General features: G+C 37.0%; 1 protein-coding gene across 1 annotated transcript in view; it reads right to left on the bottom strand.

Annotated features, from left to right (window-relative positions):
• The window catches only part of SCP2 (sterol carrier protein 2), a 159,946-nt gene that overhangs the window by 73,023 nt on the left and 66,372 nt on the right, over positions 1-20,551 (bottom strand). The window contains exons 10-11 of the mRNA XM_049879258.1: positions 19,632-19,779; positions 13,823-13,930 (exon numbers count right to left, since the gene is read on the bottom strand). Of these exons, the coding sequence (XP_049735215.1) occupies positions 13,823-13,930; positions 19,632-19,779 (256 nt within the window). The remainder of the gene's footprint in view (positions 1-13,822; positions 13,931-19,631; positions 19,780-20,551) is intronic.

The raw sequence follows: 20,551 nt of genomic DNA, 5'->3' as shown, positions 1-20,551 counted from the left end.
CAATATCATCAGTCAGAACAAGGCCAGGGGCTGACAGTGGAACAAGTCCACAAGAGCCAAAGTATGACCTTGAGTACATCCCACCTGAATTTAAAGACCATCTCAAGAACAGATCTGGTGTGTTGAACACTAATGACCGAAGACCAGACGAGTTGTGGAATGACAATCCCAGGACACTAAATATGAAGAAAGAGGTCATTAAAAAGACAGGAGAGAAAGAAAAGACCTAAGTGGATGTCAGAAGAAACTGAAACTTCCTCTTCAATGTCAAGTAACTAAAGCAAAAGGAAAAAATGATGAAAAGAGCTGAACAGAAGATTTCAAAGGGCAGTTTGAGAAGACAAAGCAAAATTATTACGATGACATGTGCAAAGACCTGGAGATAAAAAACCAAAAGGGAAAAACATGCTCACCATTTCTCAAGCTACAAGAACTGAAGAAGAAGTTCAAGCCTTGAGTTGCAATAATAAGGAGTCTACAGGGAAAATACTAAACAACACATGAAGCATCAAAAAAGATGGAAGGAATACACAGAGTCACTATACCAAAAAGAACTGGTTGACATTCAACCATTTCAGGCGGTAACATATGGTCCGGTATTGACAGTACTGAAGGAAGAAGTTCAAGCTACACTGACGGCATTGGCAAAAAACAAGGCTCCAGGAATTGACGGAATACCAAAATGGATGCAGTGCTGAAAGTGCTCACTTGTCTATTCCAAGAAATTTGGAAGATAGCTACTTGGCCAACCAACTAGAAGAGATCCGTATTTATGCCTATTCCCAAGAAAAGTGATTCAACCCAATGCAGAAATTAACAAACAATATCATTAATACCACACAAAAGTAAAATTTTGCTTACGATCATTCTGAAGCGGCTGCAGCAGTATATTCACAAGGAACTGCCAGAAATTCAAGCCGGATTCAGAATAGGATGTGGAAACAGGGATATCATTGCTGTTGTCAGATGGATACTGACTGAAAGCAGAAAATACCAGAAAGATATTAACCTGTGTTTTGTTGACTAAACAAAGGCATTCATCTCTGTGGATCATAACAAATTATGGAAAACGTTGCAGAGAACGGGAATTCCAGAACACCTGATTGTGCCCATGAGGAACCTGTACATGGATCAAGAGGCAGTCGTTCAAACAGAACAAGGGGATACTGCATGGTTTAAAGTCAGGAAAGGTGTGTGTCAGGGTTGCATCCTTTCACCATGTTTACTCAATCTGTATGCTTAACAAAAAATCCAAGAAACTGGACTATATGAAGAAAAATGGGGCATCAAGATTGGAGGAAGACTCATTAATAACCTGCGATACGCAGATGACACAACAATGCTTGCTGAAAGTGAAGACGACTTGAAACACTTACTGATGAAGATCAAAGACTACAACCTTCAGTATGGATTATACCTCAACATAATTAAAACAAAAATCCTCACAACTGGACCAGTAAGCAACATCATGATAAAGGGAAAAAATACTTAAGTTGGGAAGGATTTCATTTTACTTGGATCCACAATCAACACCCATGGAAGCAGTCAAGAAATAAAGAGGCGTTGCATTGGGCAAATCTGCTGCAAAAGACCTCTTTAAAGTGTTGAAAAGCAAACATGCCACCCTGAAGGCTAAGGTGCGCCTGACCCAAGCCATGGTGTTTTCAGTCGCCTCATGCGCATGCGAAAGCTGGATGATGAATAAGGAAGATCAGAGAAGAACTGATGCCTTTGAATTGCGGTGTTGGCCAACAATACTGAATGTACCACGGACTGCCAAAAGAACAAATAAATCTTTCTTGGAAGCAGAACAACCAGAATACTCATTAGAAGCAAGGATGGTGAGACTACATCTCACATAGTTTAGGCATGTTCTCAGGAGAGATCAGTACCTGGAGAAGGACATCATCGTTGGTAAAGTAGAGGGCCACCGAAAAAGAGGAAGACCCTCAACGAGATGGACTGACACAAGTGGCTGCAACAATGGGCTCAAGCATAACAACAATTGTGAGGATAGTACAGGACCGGACAATGTTTTGTTCTCTTGTACACAGGGTCGCTTTGAGTCGGAACCAACTCGATGGCACGTAACAACAAGAACAATTGCATTATGTAAGGTTGTTGTTGTTAGGTACGGTCGAGTCGGTTCCGACTCATAACGACACTATACACAACAGAACGAAACACTGCCCGGTCCTGTGCCATCCTTACAATCGTTGTCATGCTTGAGCTCATTGTGGCATCCACCGTGTCAATCCAACTTGTTGAGGGTCTTCCTCTTTTCTGTTGACCCTGTACTCTGCCAACCATGATGTCCTTCTCCAGGGACTGATCCCTCCTGACGACACGTCCAAAGTATGTAAGATGCAGTCTCGCCATTGCCGCCTCTAAGGAGCATTCTGGCTGCACTTCTTCCAAGACAGATTTGTTTGTTCTTTTGGCAGCCCACGGTATAGTCAATATTCTTCACCAACACCACAATTCAAAGACGTCAACTCTTCAGTCTTCCTTATTCATTGTCCAGCTTTCACATGCATATGATGTGATTGAAAATACTATGGCTTGGGTCAGGCACACCTTAATCTTCAGGGTGCCATCTTTGCTCTTCAACACTTTGAAGAGGTCCTTTGCAGCAGATTTGCCCAATGCAATGCATCTTTTGATTTCTTGACTGCTGCTTCCATGGCTGTTGATCGTGGATCCAAGGAAAATGAAATCCTTGACAACTTCAATCTTTTCTCCTTTTATCATGATGCTGCTCATTGGTCCAGTTGTGAGGATTTTTATTTTCTTTATGTTGAGGTGTAATCCATACTGAAGGCTGTGGTCTTTGACCTTCATTAGTAAGTGCTTCTAGTCCTTTTCACTTTCAGCAAGCAAGGTTGTGTCATCTGCATAACACAGGTTGTTAATGAGTCTTCCTCCAATCCCGATGCCCCATTCTTCTTCATATAGTCCAGCTTCTTGGATTATTTGTTCAGCATACAGGTTAAATAGGTATGGTAAAAGAATACAACCCTGACACACACCTTTTCTGACTTTAAACCAATCAGTATCCCCTTATTCTGTCCAAACAACTGCCTCTTGATCTATGTAAAAGTTTCTCATGAGTATAATTAAGTGTTCCGGAATTCCCATCGTTTGCAGTGTTATCCATAGTTCGTTATGATCCACACAGTCAAATGCCTTTGCATAGTCAATAAAACACAGGTAAACATCCTTCTGGTATTCTCTGCTTTCAGCCAGGATCCATCTGACATCAACAATGATATCCCTGCTTCCATGTCCTCTTCTGAATCCGGCCTGAATTTCTGGCAGTTCCCTGTCAATATACTGCTGCAGCCATTTTTGAATGATCTTCAGCAAAATTTTGCTTGCCTGTGATATTAATGATATAGTTCTATAATTTCCACATTCGGTTGGATCACCTTTCTTGGGAATAGGCATAAATATGGATCTCTTCCAATCAGTTGGCCAGGAAGCTGTCTTCCATATTACTTGGCATAGACGAGTGAGCATGTCCAGCGCTGCATCTGTTTGTTGAAACATCTCAATCGATATTCCATCAATTCCTGGAGCCTTGTTTTTCGCCAATGCCTTCAGAGCAGCTTGGACTTCTTCCTTCAGTACCATCAGTTCCCGATCATATGCTACCTCTTGAAATGGTTGAATATCAACTAATTCTTTTTGGTATAATGACTCTGTGTATTCCTTCCATTTTCTTTTGATGCTTCCTGCGTCGTTTAATATTTTCCCCATGGAATCCTTCACTATTGCAACTCGAGGCTTGAATTTTTTCTTCAGTTCTTTCAGCTTGAGAAATGCCGAGCATGTTCTTCCCTTTTGGCTTTCCATCTCCAGCTCTTTGGGCATGTCACTATAATACTTTACTTTGTCTTCTCGAGAGGCCCTTCAAAATCTTCTGTTCTTCTACTTCCTCAATTCTTCCTTTTGCTTTAGCTGCTCAACACTCAAGAGCAAGTTTCAGAGTCTCCTCTGACATCCATCTTGGTCTTTTCTTTCTTTCCTCTCTTTTCAGTGACCTCTTGCTTTCTTCAAGGATGATGTCCTTGATGTCATTCCACAACTCGTCTGGTCTTCAGTCACTAGTGTTCAATGTTTCAAATCTATTCTTGAGATGGTCTCCAAATTCAGGTGGGATATACTCAAGGTCATATTTTGGCTCTCGTGGACTTGCTCTGATTTTCTTCAGTTTCAGCTTGAACTTGCATATGAGCAATTGACGGTCTGTTCCACAGCTGACCCCTGGCCTTGTTCTGACCGATATTGAGCTTTTCCATCGTCTTTCCACAGATGTAGTCAATCTGATTTCTGTGTGTTCCATCTGAAGAGGTCCATGTGTACAGTCGCCGTTTATGCTGGTGAAAGAAGGTATTTGCAATGAAGAAGTTGTTGGTCTTGCAAAATTCTATCATTCGATCTCCAGCATCGTTTCTATCACCAAGGCCATATTTTCCAACTACTGATCCTTCTTTTTTGTTTCCAACTTTCGCGTTCCAATCGCCTGTAATTATCAATGCATCTTGATTGCATGTTCAATCAATTTCAGACTGCAGCAGCTGATAAAAATCTTCTATTTCTTCATCTTTGGCCCTAGTGGTTGGTGTGTAAATTTGAATAATAGTCATATTAACTGGTCTTCTTTGTAGGCGTATGGATATTATCCTATCACTGACAGTGTTGTACTTCAGGAGAAGATCCTGAAACGTTCGTTTTGATGATGAATGTAACACCATTCCTCTTTGAGTTGTCATTCCCAGCATAGTAGACTATATGATTGTCTGATTCAAAATGGCCAATACCAATCCATTTCAGCTCACTAATGCCAGGATCGATGTTTATGCGTTCCATTTCATTTTTGACTATTTCCAATTTTCCTAGATTCATACTTCATACATTCCCAGTTCCAATTATTAATGGATGTTTGCAGCTGTTTCTTCTCATTTTGAGTTGCGCCACATCAGCAAATGAAGGTCCCGAAAGCTTTACTCCAGCCACGTCATTAAGGTGGACTCTACGTTGAGGAGGCAGCTCTTCCCAGTCATCTTTTGAGTGCCTTCCAACCTGGGGGGCTCATCTTCCAGCACTATATCAGACAATGTTCCGCTGCTATTCATAAGGTTTTCATGGGTTAATGCTTTTCAGAAGTAGACTGCCAGGTCCTTCTTCCTAGTCTGTCTTAGTCTGGAAGCTCAGCTGAAACCTGTCCTCCATGGGTGACCCTGCTGGCACCTGAATACTGGTGGCATGGCTTCCAGCATCACAGCAACACACAAGCCCCCACAGTACGACAAACTGACAGACATGTGGGGGTTTATGTAAGGTAGACACGTGGTTTTTCTTTTGTCTTTATTTGGAAGTTAAATACAGTTAAAAGGGGGGTGTGTATTGATGCCAAGTTGATACACAGGTAGATTGTGCTGCGCTGCACTGTCTGTTGACAACTTGGCATTATTTTTAAGGTTGGGAACTATGATTCCCAAAAGCCTTTCCTTTTATGCTTCTGGGTTAGAGTTGGTCAATGAGGAAAAAAAAAAAAAAAAAGCACTGCATGAGTTTCAGAAAATGGAAATGAAGCAGAAGCCATTGCTCTCAGAAGATCATGGCAGTGAGACAATGGCAACTGACAGATACAAAGGTGCTCAGCAGCCCCTCCTAGACCTTATTCTCTCCTAGCTGTACATCAAATTCATCTTCCCAATCACAGGCCCTGACAAACAGCAGAGCACCCAAGTCCGGCTACAAGCATTTGGCTGCAGATCCATCGAGGCAGTGATTTTGACAAAGGTAGCAGTTTCCACAGAGGTAGCAGTTTTCTCTTCACAAGCTCCTCCCCCATGGTCCCACTTTGCAGCCAGATGTACATGGTGTGTCTTTCCATTTATTTGGGTCTTCTTCAATTTTAGTCAATGATGTTTTGTATTTTGCAATGTACGAGTTTTGTACTTCTTTTGTTAAATTTTTTTGTAGCTATTTTATTCTTTAGGGTGCTATGATAGAATTGTTTTCTTAATTTCATTTCAGATTGTTCATTGCTAGTGCATAGAAATACAATTAAGATTTGTATATTGATCTTGTATCCTGCAACCTTGTTGAACTTATTGGTTCTAATAGGATTCCTCAGGATTTTCTATACACAAGATCATGCCACCTGTGAACAGAGATCATTTTACTTCTTTGTTTCCAATTTGGAATGTCATTTATTTCTTTTGCTTGCCTGACTGCACTAGCTAGAATCTGCAGTACAGTGCTTCATCAAAGTAGTGAAAAAGGTCATCCTTGTCTTGTTCTGATTTTAGGGGGAAAGCTTTCAGTCTTTCACCATTAAGTATCACATTAGCTGTGGGTTTCTGCAGGTATCCTTTATCAGGTTGAGGAAGTTCTTTTCTATTCCTAATTTGTTAAGTGTTTTTACATGGAAGGTTTTGGATTTTGTCAAATGCTTTTTCTGTATGTATTGAAATGATTGTGTGGTTTTTGTTTTTGATTCTATTGATGTGGTTTATTACTTTGACTGATTTTCCCATGTTGAACCAATCTTGCATTTCTGAGATAAATCCCAGTTGTTGTGATGTATGATCCTTCTTATATTACTGGATTCAGTTTGCTAGTATTTTGTTAACAATTTTTACAACTATATTCATAAGAGATATTGGTCTATAATTTTCGTTTCTTGTGATGTCTTTTCTGGTTATACTGGCCTCATAGAATGAGTTGGGTGTTGGCCTCACAGAACTCTTCTGTTTTTTAGAAGAGTTTGTGAAGGACTGGTGTTAGTTCTTCTTTAAACACTTGGTGGAATTCACCAGTGAATCCATTTGGGTCTGTGCTTTTCTTTGTGGGAACTTTTTAAATTACTAATTCAATAAAATCTATTCAGAGATTCTATTTCTTCTTAAGTCAGTTTTGCTATTTTGTATCATTCTAGTACTTTTTTCACCTCATCTAAATTACCTAACTTGTTGGCATATAATTGTGCATAGTATTCCCTCCTTTTTACCTCTGTAGAGTCAGTAGCGATGTTCCCATTTTCATTTATGATTTTAGTAATTTGAGTCTTCTCTTTTTCTTAATCTAGCTAAAGGTTTATCAACTTTGTTGATCTTTTGAAAGAACCAATTTTTGATTTTATTGGTTTCCTCTATTTTTCTATTTTCTATTTCATTTATTTCCACTGTAATCTTTATTTCCTTCCTTATGCTAGCTTTGGGTTTAGTTTGCTCTTCTTTTTTCTAATTTCTTCAGGTGGAAGACTAGACTATTGATCTGAGATCTTTATTTTTTAATGTATTTACACCTATAAATTTCCCAATAAAGGCTGCTTTAGCTGCATCCCATATGTATTGATGTGCTGTGTTTTTGTCTTCATTAATTTCAAAGTATTTTCTAATTTCTCTTGTGATTTCTTCTTCAACCCATTGGTTATTTAGGAGTATGTTGTTTAATTTCCACATATTTGTAAATTTCCCAAATTTCTATCTTTCATTAATCTCTAATTTCATTCCTTTGTGGTTGGGGAACATACTTTGTATGATTTCAATCCTTTATTAATTAAAACTTCTCTTGTAGTCTGACATATGGTCTCTCAGAGAATGTTCCATGTGTACTTGAAGAAAATATATATTTTGCTATTGATACGTGGAGTGTCTATAGATATGTTAGGTCTAGTTGTTTCACAGTGTTGTTCAAGTCCTCTGTTTCCTTCTTCACCTCCTGCCTCGTTGTTCTATGTATTATTGAAAATGGAGTACCGAAGCCTCCAACTATTACTGTTGAATTGTCTATTTTTCCCTTCAGTTACGGCAGTTTTTGCTTCATGTATTTTGGGGCTCTGTTGTTAGGTAATATATGTTTATAATTATTATATCTTCTGGATGAATTGACCCTTGTGTCATTATAAAATACCCTTCTTTGTCTCAAAAAACAATTTTTATCTTAAAATCTATGTTGTCTGATATTAGCATAGTCACTCCACCTCATTTTTGCTTATTGTTTACATGGCGTATCTTTTTCCATCCTTTACTTCCAACCTATTTATGTCTTTGAATATGATTCTCGTCTCTTGTAGACAGTGTATCATAGTTTTTTTTTAAATCCATTATGCCAAATGGATTAAATCCATTTACAGTTAATATAATTACTGATAAAGTAGGATTTATGCCTGCAGTTTTGCTACTTGTTTTCTATCTTTTTCATTCCTCCATTCCTTCATTACTGTCTTCTTTTGTGTTAGATATTTTCTATTGTACCATTTTAATTCCCTTGTCATTCCCTTTACTATTTATTTAGTTATTTATTTTCTCAGTGGTTGCCCTGGGGTTTACAATTAACATCTTAATTTATAACAATCTAGATCACATTAATAACTTAATTTCAATAGTATATAAAAACTTTGCTCCTATATAGTTCTGTTACCTCTCTCCTCCGTTGTGCTGCTATTGTCATTCAAATTAAATCTATATACATTATATCCATCAATGCAAATTTATAATTATTGCTTTATGCAGTTGTCTTTGAAATCAGGCAGGAGGAAAACAAGTAACAAGCAAAAAAATTCATTTCTACTGTCTTTCATATTTACCAATGTAGTTAGCTTTGCCAGTGCTCTTTATTTCTTCTATGGCTTCAAGTTCCTATGTAGCATCCTTTTATTTTGGCCTAAAGGACTTCCTTCACTATTTGTTATAAGAGAGTATGCTAGTGAGAGATTCTCTCAATTTCTGTTTATCTGGGAATGTCTTAATTTCTCCTCTGTTTTTAAAGGATAGATTTGGTGAATACAGAATTCTTCACTGGCAGTCTTTTTGTTTAAGTGCTTTGAATACGCCATCCCAGTGCCTTCTGGCCTCCATGGTTTCTGATGATAAATTATCAGTTACATTAACTGAAGATCCCTCTTATATTTTGAGTCATTTCTCTCTTACTGCTTTCAAGATTCATTATATTTCAACACTTTGATTATGATGTGTCTAGATGTGGATCTCTTTCAGGTACTCCTACTTGGATGAACTTCTCAGATGTGTATATTAATATTTTCCCTCAAATTCGGGGAATTTTCAGCCATTATTTCTTCCAATATTCTTTCTGCCACTTTCTCTCTCTCCTGTACTTCTAGACTACAATTATCTGTATGTTGATATGCCTGATGATGTCCTACAGGTCTCAATCTCTTGTTAATTTTTTTTTTTTTCCTATTCCTCAGACTGGATAATCTCAATTAACTTATCTTCAAATTCACTGATTCTTTCTTTTACCTCCTCTAATCAGCTGTTGAGCCCCATTAGTGAATTTTCCATTTGAGTTACTGCACTTTTCAATTCCAGCATTTCTATTTGGTCCTTTTTTATAATTTTCATCTCTTTGTTGATATTCTCTATTTGGTACTTTCCTTTAGTTCTTTTTTATTAGGCTTCCTTTAGTTTTTTGGACATATTTAAGATAGCTGATTAAAGTCTTTCTCTAGTAAATCCAATGTCTGGGCTTCCTCAGTGACAGTTACTACTGATTGCTTTTTATCCTGTGTATAAACTACCCTTGCTAGTTTCTTTGCATGTCTCATAATATTTTGTTGAAAACTGAACAATTTAAATAATTTGATTTGGCAATTTTAAAAAATTAGATTCTTCCGTTCCCTGGAGTCTTTCGTTGTTGCTGTTTTTTGTTGTCTGGTTGTTCAGTGACTTTAATAAATTCTGTAAAGTCTGTATTCTTTGTCACATATGGCCACTCAAGTTTCTGCTCAATTAGCTTAGTGGTCAGTGAATGACTAGACAGAGACTTCCTTAATTGCCTGGAACTAATACATCTGCCAGCCTTTGCTAAGGGGCCCAGTATACATGTTGGGGCACTCAGTCAGGTGGTTTATAACTCCACCTAAGCCTTTACTTCCTTCTTGTGTAGGTCCTCAAGGTTAGCCGGAAGTGAGAGCTTAGGGTCTTCTCCAGTCTTTCCTGAGCATGTGTCCAGCCCTGTGCATGCATGTGGCCTTATAGTTTCCCAGGAGTATGTTAGAAGTTTTCAAAGCTCCCTATGAACATCTAATTCTCCGTCTTTTCCTATTAAGTATTTTTGTTAATTTTTTTTGTTTGTCCCAATTATTATCATCACCTCAGGAAGCTGTACTGTTAAACAATTACCACAGACCATTTTTGACAAATGCCCCCAGGAAAAGACTGTACTGGGTGAGCTCCAAGTTAAATAAAGACAAAACTTTCAAGTGAAATTTTCCAGAAAACTGCCCAGTCAAATAAGTCAACTATCTGAGGATGGGGTTTTGGAAGAGTTCCAACTCCATCCTGACCCTTCCAGTGGCTGCTGGACTGCTAGCTCGCACCATGATTGTGGACCGTTGGTTTCCAGGGCTACCATGGAGCTGGGGAGAAGATGGGATTAGGCAAAGCTAAATGCCCCAGAGCTCATTGTTCTTACCAAGATTCAGCCACTTTTCTAGAATAAATGCACCCTGGATTGTTGTAGGCATTTGGTTAATGTCCAGTGTTCTGGGAAATGTTGATTTCAACCATTTTTGCCAGTATTCTCATTAGTTTATGGAGGACAGGATTTTGGATGTCCTTATTCTGCTATTCCCAGTAATGTCACTCTATTTCCTCTCATTTTTAAATTTCTTTGAAAGCTATTAGATTGTTTAAAACAGTGACAATAATAGTATATTGTAGGGTTTGTATTTTTAGAAGTAAACGCATGACAACAATAGCACGAAGGATAGGAAGGGGTAAATGGATATATGTTGTCGTAAAGATGTTACATTATATGTAAAGTGGTATAAATTATTTGAAGGTATATGGTGGTAAATTAAAGATGCTTGTTGTGAATCCAACAGCAACCATTAAATTTTTTTTAAAAAGACTAATGGTCCACAGGAATCACAGCCTCCACTAAGCCTGAGACCAGAAGAACTAGATTGTCCCCAGCTACTAATACCGATCACTCTGACCAGGATCACAATAGAATGTCCTGGTTAGTGTGGAAAAAAAAAATTGTAGAAGAAAATTCAAATTAATAAAAAAGACCAGATTTACCAGTCTGAGACTAGAGGAACCTCTGAGACTACAGCCCTTAGATACTCTTCTAACTTGGAAATGAAGCCATTTCCAGGGATCATCTTTCAGCCAAATAACAGGCAGGCCAATAAATAAGCAATAACACACGCAAAGTAACGCTCCTTGTAACAATCATCTACTTGAGACAAGAAGCACAACATATGCCCAAAAGCAAAGACAAGAAGGCAGGAAGGGCAGGAAAACCAGACGAATGGAAATGGGGAACTCAGGGTGCTAATGGGGAGAGTGCTGACACATTGCAGGGAGTGCAACCTATGTCATGGGACAATCTGTGTATAAACTATTGAGTGGGAAATTAATTTGCTCCATAAATCTTTACCTAAAGCACAAAAACAATAAAAAAATTTTTTACATTTCAGTAAGACAAAAAAACACACAAATAAAAATTTTTTAAAAAGCCACACACAATACTAAAAAAACACAATCATTATAAAGATGTCAGGAAAAAAAGAAAACCAAAGAACAGAAAACAAACAGCAAGGTAGTACATTATATTACAACTATCTGTGTGTATCTATTTCTCTTACTATACTTTGAGCTTACTAAATTTGAATGAAAACTGAAATAAACCAAGGTTAATTGCTGTATTGAATACATTATTAATTCTTTTTTGTGTTAAGTATCCTTTTTACAATTTTTATTTTATTGTGGGTAAAATATATATAACACACAATTTGTCATTTTAACTATTTTTAAGTGTACAACTCAGTGACATTACATTCATAACGCTGTGCAACCATCACCACCACCTATTTCCAAAACTTTTTCATCACCCTAAAAAGAAACTCTGTATCCATTAGGCAATAACTCCCCCTTCTCCACTCCCCCCAGCCCCTGGTAACCTCTAAATTTTCTTTCTGTCTCTATGAATTCGCCTATTCTATATATTTCATATAAGTGAAATCTTAAAACATTCATCCTTTTGTGTCTGGCTTATTTCACTTAGCATAATGTTTTCAAGGTTCATCATACCGTAGCATGTATTAGAATTCCATTCCTTTTTATGGTTTAATAACGTTTCATTGCGTGTGTTTGCACGCGCGCACGCACGCACGTTTGGCTGCTAACCGGAAGGTCAGCAGTTCGAATCTACCTTATGGGATTGGAAACCTTATGGGGCACTTCTACTCCATCCCATAGGGTCACTATGAGTCAGAACTGACTTGACGGCAACTGGTTTGGTTTATGGTAATTGCATGTTCAACTTTTTGAAGAACTACCAAACTGTTTTCCACAGTGGCTACACCAATTTTACAACCTCACAGCAATGGACAAGGATTCCAATTTCTCCACATCCTAGCCAACACTTGTTATTTTCCAATTTTTTTTATAAAAGCCATTCTAGTAGATTGGAAGTGGTATCTCATTGTGGTTTTGATCTGCATTTTCCCAATGATTAATGATGTTGAACAACTTTTCATGTGCATATTGGTCATATGCATATCTTCTCTGGAGAAATGTCTATTCAAACCTTTTGCCCATTTTTTAACTGAGTTGTCTTTTTATTGTTGAGTTGTAATTCTTTATACATTCTGGATATTAAGCCCTTATTACACATATGATTTCCAAATACTTTATTCAATTATGTAGGTTGTCTTTTCACTTTCTTGATAATGTCCTTTGATGCACAAAATTTTAATTTTTATGAAGCCCAATTTACAGTATTTTATGCAAATAATGCACCTTTCTGCATTTGTTTGCCAACCACTCTCTTCCTCCACAAGGTATTTCCAGAAGCACCGCTATACAAATTTTTTTTTTTAATTACATATTGCTGTAAAAAAAAATATCAGCCTAGTGTACTTATGAAAATACCTTGCAGGGGGAGGAGGCAGTTGGCAAACAAACATAGAAGGCACATGTCATTTGCGTTAAAATCCAGTATCTATTTTTTGCTTCTGCTTTTGGTGTCAAATCTAAGAATCCATTGCCAAATACAAGGTCTTGAATATTTATCCCTATGTTTTCTTCCAGAAGTTTTATGGCTATAGCCTTTATATTCAGGCCATCAATCCATTTTAAGTTAATTTTTGTATACACTATTAAATCTAACTTCCCTGTATTGGAATTTGTGAGATTTTATAAAATTCTACTTAATTAATAAAATAATAGAAAAAGCTCAAAATCCCCGTCTTCATAAAAATAAGTCACAGAATTTAGTGCTAAAAGTTATTTTAGAAATTACCTTGAACAATTTCTTCATTTTATAATTATAGAAACTAAGATTCAAAGTGAGTAAATGACTGATAATTAATTGAAATAGTCACGTTGTTAGTCAGCAGCAGAGCCAATAGTAAGCTTGATATTTCATAATTCCTAGTTCAGGTCTCTGAAGAGAAAAAAATTTGCATACAATACCAACCACATATACAACTACATATAAATAATGTGCCCACTTCAAATGATTCTTATCTAGCAGGTCTAGCAAATGTCTATTTGGCAACATCCTGCTCCCTAGTTGTGTGTCTATCTGAAATAGTCATGCTTCCAAAAATACATATTGTTTAGAGTTCTAATTAATTCAAGTTTTAAACAATTAATCTGAATTACTGAAGTGTTCTTCACTTAAAAGAAAATAGAAAATACTGTGACTAAACAACCATTTAAAGCACCAGCCAAGTTCAAGGAATATAATCTTTCGTTCAAATCAATGACTAAATCTGTTACACTTACATCAAAAATGACAACAAAAAAATTATGGACTCTGTGTGTAGTAGTACCTGTAGCTCCCAGTGGGTGTCCTTTTGCAATCAATCCACCGCTAGGGTTTATGACCCACTTTCCTCCATAAGTGTTATCTCCTCTATCAACCAGTTTTCCACCTTGTCCTAGGGAAGGAAAGATAATATTCACAAACGTTAAAAATAACATTGCAACAATTATTATTATTTTTTTTAATTTCCAGGTTAAAGCCAAGAATTTCTTGGTGCAAACATTTCTTAATAGCTCAAACTAACATCAATTCCATATAAGCACTTCTAAAATTTAGGTGATATTGAGTAATAAATGCATGGAAAAAGGCTCCTATCAGCTCCTGAGATTGCTCCAAATACACCAGAGATTCAGAAAGCCAGAAGTAAAGTAAGACTTGAAATTGATACAATACTACATCTAAAATAATACTAGCTTTAAAAATTTATAATTTTTACAAAATATATTCACTTCTCTCCATTTTCAAATGTACTGCTGTATACTACACAAATATTTTAATACACAGAGAAAGAAACATTAAAAAATTAGCACATTCCAACTAGTGTCACATAATATCTGCATAAACTTTTCTATGAGAAATTAACTTGAGCTGTAAACTTTCATCCAAAGCACAATATTAAAAAAAAAAAAAAAAATTAGCACTTACATGAAATGAAGCTGGCTAAAAACACTGTTGTGTCATAAAAGTAAGCTTTAAAAAACAATTATACCACATGTTTAGAGGTTCCCACATTCCTGTCAATTCTGTAGTCATTCTTCTAGGTGGTTTAGAAGTAAGTAAAAATGCATACATTATATAAAATATTCTCCCAGCTGATACTTCCGATAAAGTGGTAAGAGGCAGGAGCTCCGAAACATTGATAGCAGTGGTGGTGGTGGTGTTGTCAGAGGCAGCAAACCTCTTTTGAGCACTCTGTGTCAAGACTTGTTCTGAGTATTTTATGTATATTTACATAATTTAATCCACAACTTCATGAAGTAGGTACTGTAATTCTCATTTTACAGATGAGAAAACAGGCACTGAGATGTTAAGTAACCAGTCCAGACTTAGAGTAGGGGATCTAGGATTGGTACTCAGACAGCCTGGCTCCAGAGCCCATGTTCTGAACTAATACATTACATAGTCTTCAAAAACGAAAAGGTTTCTCTACCAGCAAAATGAAATACATTAATCACACTTACTAACACTTCTATTTTGGCTTAAAATCTAGTTTGTAGATTAAAAACCTTTGGTTCAGGCATTCTTTTAATTTTTGGTGTGTACCTGACTTAGAGTCTGATATGAGGCTCTAGTCATAGCAGGTCTTTACTGAAACACAATTTGAAGAAGTTAGGATTTGAAATAGTTAGGTTCCATAACGTAATGGTTAGCACTCTGGACTCTGAATCAGGCAATCTGAGTTCAAATCTCAGTGGAATCCATAGTTCAGTATTTCTCCTTCTGGAGCCCTGGTGGCACAGTGGTTAAGAACTCGGCTCCTAACCAAAAGGTTGGTAGTTCGAATCCATCAGTCACTCCCTGGAAACCCTATGGGGCAGTTCTACTCTGTCCTATAGGGTTACTATGAGTCAGAATCAACTGGACGGCAAGATGTTTTAGAATTACATGGTGCTTTCAAAACTGCTAAGTGTTATTACTGTACTTATTAACAGCGCACACTGAGTACAAGGCAACCCCAAGAAGTGAATTATTTACCACTTTTTTTTTCCTTTAATATATACAATCTTGCACGTATTAGAAGATTCCAGAAGCAAGATCTCTTGAACTTCTTAACTAAAAAATCCAGAGATGGAAGTATTGGAAACAACCATTCTCAAATACCACAGATAGGAAAAATAAATTTGTATACTGTCTTAGTTATCTAGTGCTGCCATAAGAGAAATACCATAAGCAGATGGCTTTAACAAAGAGATATTTAGTTTCTCACAGTCTAGAAGGTTGTAAGTCCCAATTCTGGGTGCTGGCTCCAGGGGAAGGCTTTCACTCTCTGTCGGCTCTGGAGGAAGGTCCTTGTCCTCAGTCTTCCCATGGTTGAGGAGCCCCTCAGGCGCAGGAACCCCATGTGCAAAGGCACTTTGCTCCTGGTGCTTTCTTGGTGGTAGGAGGTCCCCAACTCTCTGCTTGCTTCCCTTTCATCTCTTGAGAGATAAAAGGTGGTGTAGACCACACCCCAGGGAAACTCCCAGATCAGGGAGGTGACCTGAGTGAGGGTGGTATTACAATCCTGTCCTAATCCTCTCAACATGAAATTACAATCACAAAATGGAGGACAACCATACAATACTCAGAATCACGGCCTAACAAAGCTGATACACGCATTGGGGGTGGGGGTGGGGGGGCATAATTCAATCCATGACATATACTTTGTACTTCGTAATAGAGACTTAAAATAAATGAAGCAAAAATTGACAGAATTAAAAGAGAACTGTTTATTTCTCAATCTGATAAATGGCATTAACAGTTAACCTCATACTTAATGGTGAAAAGCTAAATTGTATTCCCTGAAACTGGGAACAAGGGAATGATGCCCACTTTCACCACTTCTACTCAATATGGGTACTAAAGGTCACAGACACTGCAGTAAGGCAAGAACTAAAAAAAAAAAAAAAAAAAAAAGGCAAAAAGATCAGAAAGGCAGAAGAAATAAAACTGTCCTTATTAGCAGATGATATTATTGTTTATAGCAAAACTCCCACAAAATTTACATAACTACTACAGTTAATAAATGAATTTAGCAAGGTCATAGGATACATTTCTTTTTATCAGTTGTGTTCTTACATATTTTCAGCAACCAACTGGAAAATGAAGGTAAAGAAAAAAATTTATGGCAAAAATATAACATATCTAAGAATAAATCTAACATATGACACCCAAGAAGTATACTGAAAACTACAAAACGTTCTGACAGAAATTACAAAGAGTTAAATAAATGTAAAAATACACCATCTAATGGATTGAAAGATTCAATATTGTTAAGACGGCAATTCTCTCTAAATTAACCTATACCAAAACCAAACCTGTTGCCACTGAGTTAATTCTCACTCATAGTGACTCTGTAGGACAGAGCAGAACTACCCCATAGAGAGTCCAAGACTGTAATCTCTACAGAAGCAGACTGGCACATCTTTCTCCCACAGAGCAGCTGTGGGTTCAAACTGCCTACCTTTTGGTTAGCAGCTGAGTGCTTAACTGCCGCTGGACCAGGGCTCCTTAATTGGTCCATACATTCAATGAAATCCCAATGAAAATTCTAGTTTTTTTTGTGGGGGGAGGAGGGACTGACAAATTTATTCTAATACATAAGTGAAAACGAAAAGGACCAAGAATAACCAAACAATTAATTCAAATGCACCAATTCTTCCTTATTCATTGTCTAGCTTTTACATGCATATGAAACAACTGAAAATAGCATGGCTTGGGTCAGGCGCATCTTAGTCTTCAAAGTGATACCTTTGCTTTCTAACACTTTCAAGAGGTCTTTTGCAGCAGATTTGCCCAATGCAATGCGTCATTTGATTTCCTGACAGCTGCTTCCACTGGCACTGACTGTGGATCTAGGTAAAACGAAACCCCTGACAACTTCAGTATTTTCTCTACTTATCATCATGTTGCTTAATGGTCCAGTTGTGAGGACTTTTGTTCTTTATGTTGAGGTATAATTCATACTGAAGGCTGTGGTCTTTGGTCTCCATCAGTAAGTGCTTCAATTCCTCTTCACTTTCAGCAAGCAGGTTGTTAATCACAGGTTTTTAATGAGTCTTCCTCCAATCCTGATGCTGCGTTCTTCTTCATATAGTTTACCTTCTCGGATTAATTGTTCAGCATAGAGATTGAATAAATATGGTAAAAGGGTACAACCCCGACGCACACCTTTCCTGATTTTAAGCCACGCAGTATCCCTTTGTTCTGTTCAAATGACTGCCTCTTGGTCTATGTACATGTACGTGGTCATGCTCTTCCTATGAGCACAATTAAGTGTTCTGGAACTCCCATTCTTTGCAATATTTTCCATAATTTATTATGATCCACACAGTTGAATGCTTTTACATAGTCGATAAAACACAGGTAAACATTTTTCTGGTATTCTCTGCTTTCAGCCAAGATAAGTCAGGCATCAGCAATGATATCCCTCTTTCTACATCTTCTCCTGAATCTGGCTTGAATTTCTGGAAGTTCCCTGTCAAAGTACTGCTTCAACCACTTTTGAATTATCTTTAGCAGAACTGTACTTGCATGTGATATTAATGATATTGTTCAATAATTTCCACATTCGGTTGTATCACTTTTCTTTGGAATGGGCACAATATGGATCTCTTCCAGTCATTTGACCAGGTAGCTGTCTTTGAAATTTCTTGGCATAGATGAGTGAGCACTTCCAGTATTGCATCCATTTGTTGAAACATCTTAACTGGTATTCTGTCACTTCCTGGAGCCTTGTTTTTTGTCAATGCCTTCAGCACACCTTAGACTTCTTCCTTCAATACCATCCGTTCTTGATCACATGCTATATATATACGTGTGCGTGTGTGTGTGTGTGTGTCCATATATACAATTGATTTTTAACAAAGGTACCAATGAGAAAAAAGTCTTCCCAACAAATGGCACCTTATATTGTATTAAAAAAAAAAAAACAACATCAATCGTTATCTTACACCATACCCAAATACTGACTCAAAATGTATCATATACTTAAATGTGAAACCTAAAACTATAAAACTTCTAGAACAAAAATAGGAAAAAACATCTAGGACCTTGGAACAGGCAAAGGTTTCTTAGAATACAAATAACATGAAGCATGAAAGAAAAGAATTAATAAATTGTACTTGGTCAAAATTAAAATTTTTCATTCTTCAAGAGACACTCTTAACAAAACAAAAGGTAAGACACAGACTGGGAGGAAATATTCACAACATACGTATGTCAGACAAACGCCTCATACCCATAATACATAAAAAGAAAAATCAAACAAACAAACTCTCAGAACATAATAGAGAAGACAACCCAGTGATAAAAGGGCAAAATACCTGGACATTTCAAAAAAGAAACACGAACGACCAATAAATGAAAAGACGCTCAAAACATCATTAGTCATCAGGGATATGTAAATTAAAACTACAATAAGATTCCAATATACACGCTTCAGCCAGTTGCCACAGACTCGATTCTGACTCACAGTGACCCCATGAGTGCCAGAGTGGAGCTGTGCTCTATAGGGTTTTCGATGGCTGATTGTTTTGGAAGATCACCAGGTTTTTCTTCCGAGGTGCCTTTGGCTGGACTCAAACCTCCAACCTTTCGGTTAGCAGCCGAGCATGTTAACTGTTCATACTGCCCAGGGACTCCACACACTCTTTTTAGAATGACTAAAATTAAAAAACTGACCACATCAAGTGTTGGCAAGTAGGTGAAGCTAATGAAACTGTCTTAAACTGCTGGTAGTAATGGAAAATGATAAACCACTTATGAAATGAGAAGAAAAATCCTCCGGATCTCATCAACTAGTATTTTTCCATTTTCCTTCCTGCAAATCTTTATTCAAACACAATTTGAAATAGTTAGAATTACATATTTAATTTTATATCCTTGCTTTCCCATTTAACAGTGTAAGTACCCTTGACTTAAATGATTTGCACGCTGAGTGTACATCTCACTGTTGGTGCTGTCCAAGACTGCATGTTCTGTTTACCTTCACTTTGCACAGTGTGGCAGCGTCACCATGGAGGGGAAGATGATTAGTGGATTAATTAGTTTAATGGCGAAAGCAAAGATTTCTCTGTGAAATTTAGCGAGTTAACCTGCCTCTTCAAAGATATTACCTTCTGGACAGAGTCCCAGTGCTTCATAAGTAACAAGTTCATTGACAGAAAAGCAATCATGAAGTTCTATTACATCGATATCACTTGGTCTCAGGCCAGATTTCTCATAGCACCTCCTGGCAGCTTCTTTACTCATATCAAAACCAATCTAAAACCAAAACCATGTATCAATTAAGGACATCAAAACTGGGTTTTTTAGATAAGGAAATTTTATAATGCATATATGATTAACACATGCATAATTTTAACAGCTGAGAATTAACCAGACACATTAAAGTCTCAGTTGATCTATATTACACAGAAAGTCCAAATAAAATTAATATTCAGGGGGGAGAACACACATATTAAATTTTATACTATAAAGGACAGAGTTTTAAATAAAACATATGAAAAGACTTGTAATTCCTTAGGCCGTATCTTGTGGTTAGTTACAAAACTCTACCAAACCACAACGTATAATTGTGGTAAATAGGTTAAAGAGTTTTATCAACAGATCATTACGATTCAAATACACTGAAAAATATGGAGGACCTTCTATATGAAAACATACAATCTTCCTTTAGAAGATCATATAGGATTCAAACCGTATGTCCCAAAGTCCATGCTCTTAACACCTCTCTGTTCTCAGATAATAGAAGAAGATGCGAAATCAGTCTTCTTCAAGGAATAAAACTGTGGTGTAAGGGAAAGTATACTGTTATCAGAAAATCTGAGTATAAAAGTTCTACCTCTGCCACACCTTAACTTTGTAATTTGGGTAAGTTATAGATAGGGCCATTTTCAAATTCACAGCACTGTTATGAAATCATTTTGTAAAGTGTAACTTAACATATATTTGTTTATACATAGGTGTGTGTTTATATATATGTGTGTGTATACACGTATTTTCAAACATTCAACTAACTCAAGGTCTGAATTTT

Source organism: Elephas maximus, chromosome 3 (assembly GCF_024166365.1).
Source record: "Elephas maximus indicus isolate mEleMax1 chromosome 3, mEleMax1 primary haplotype, whole genome shotgun sequence".
In the NCBI taxonomy this organism is placed as follows: domain Eukaryota; kingdom Metazoa; phylum Chordata; class Mammalia; order Proboscidea; family Elephantidae; genus Elephas; species Elephas maximus.
Note: the sequence above shows the minus strand (reverse complement) of the source record. Positions and strands in the feature narration are given on the sequence as shown.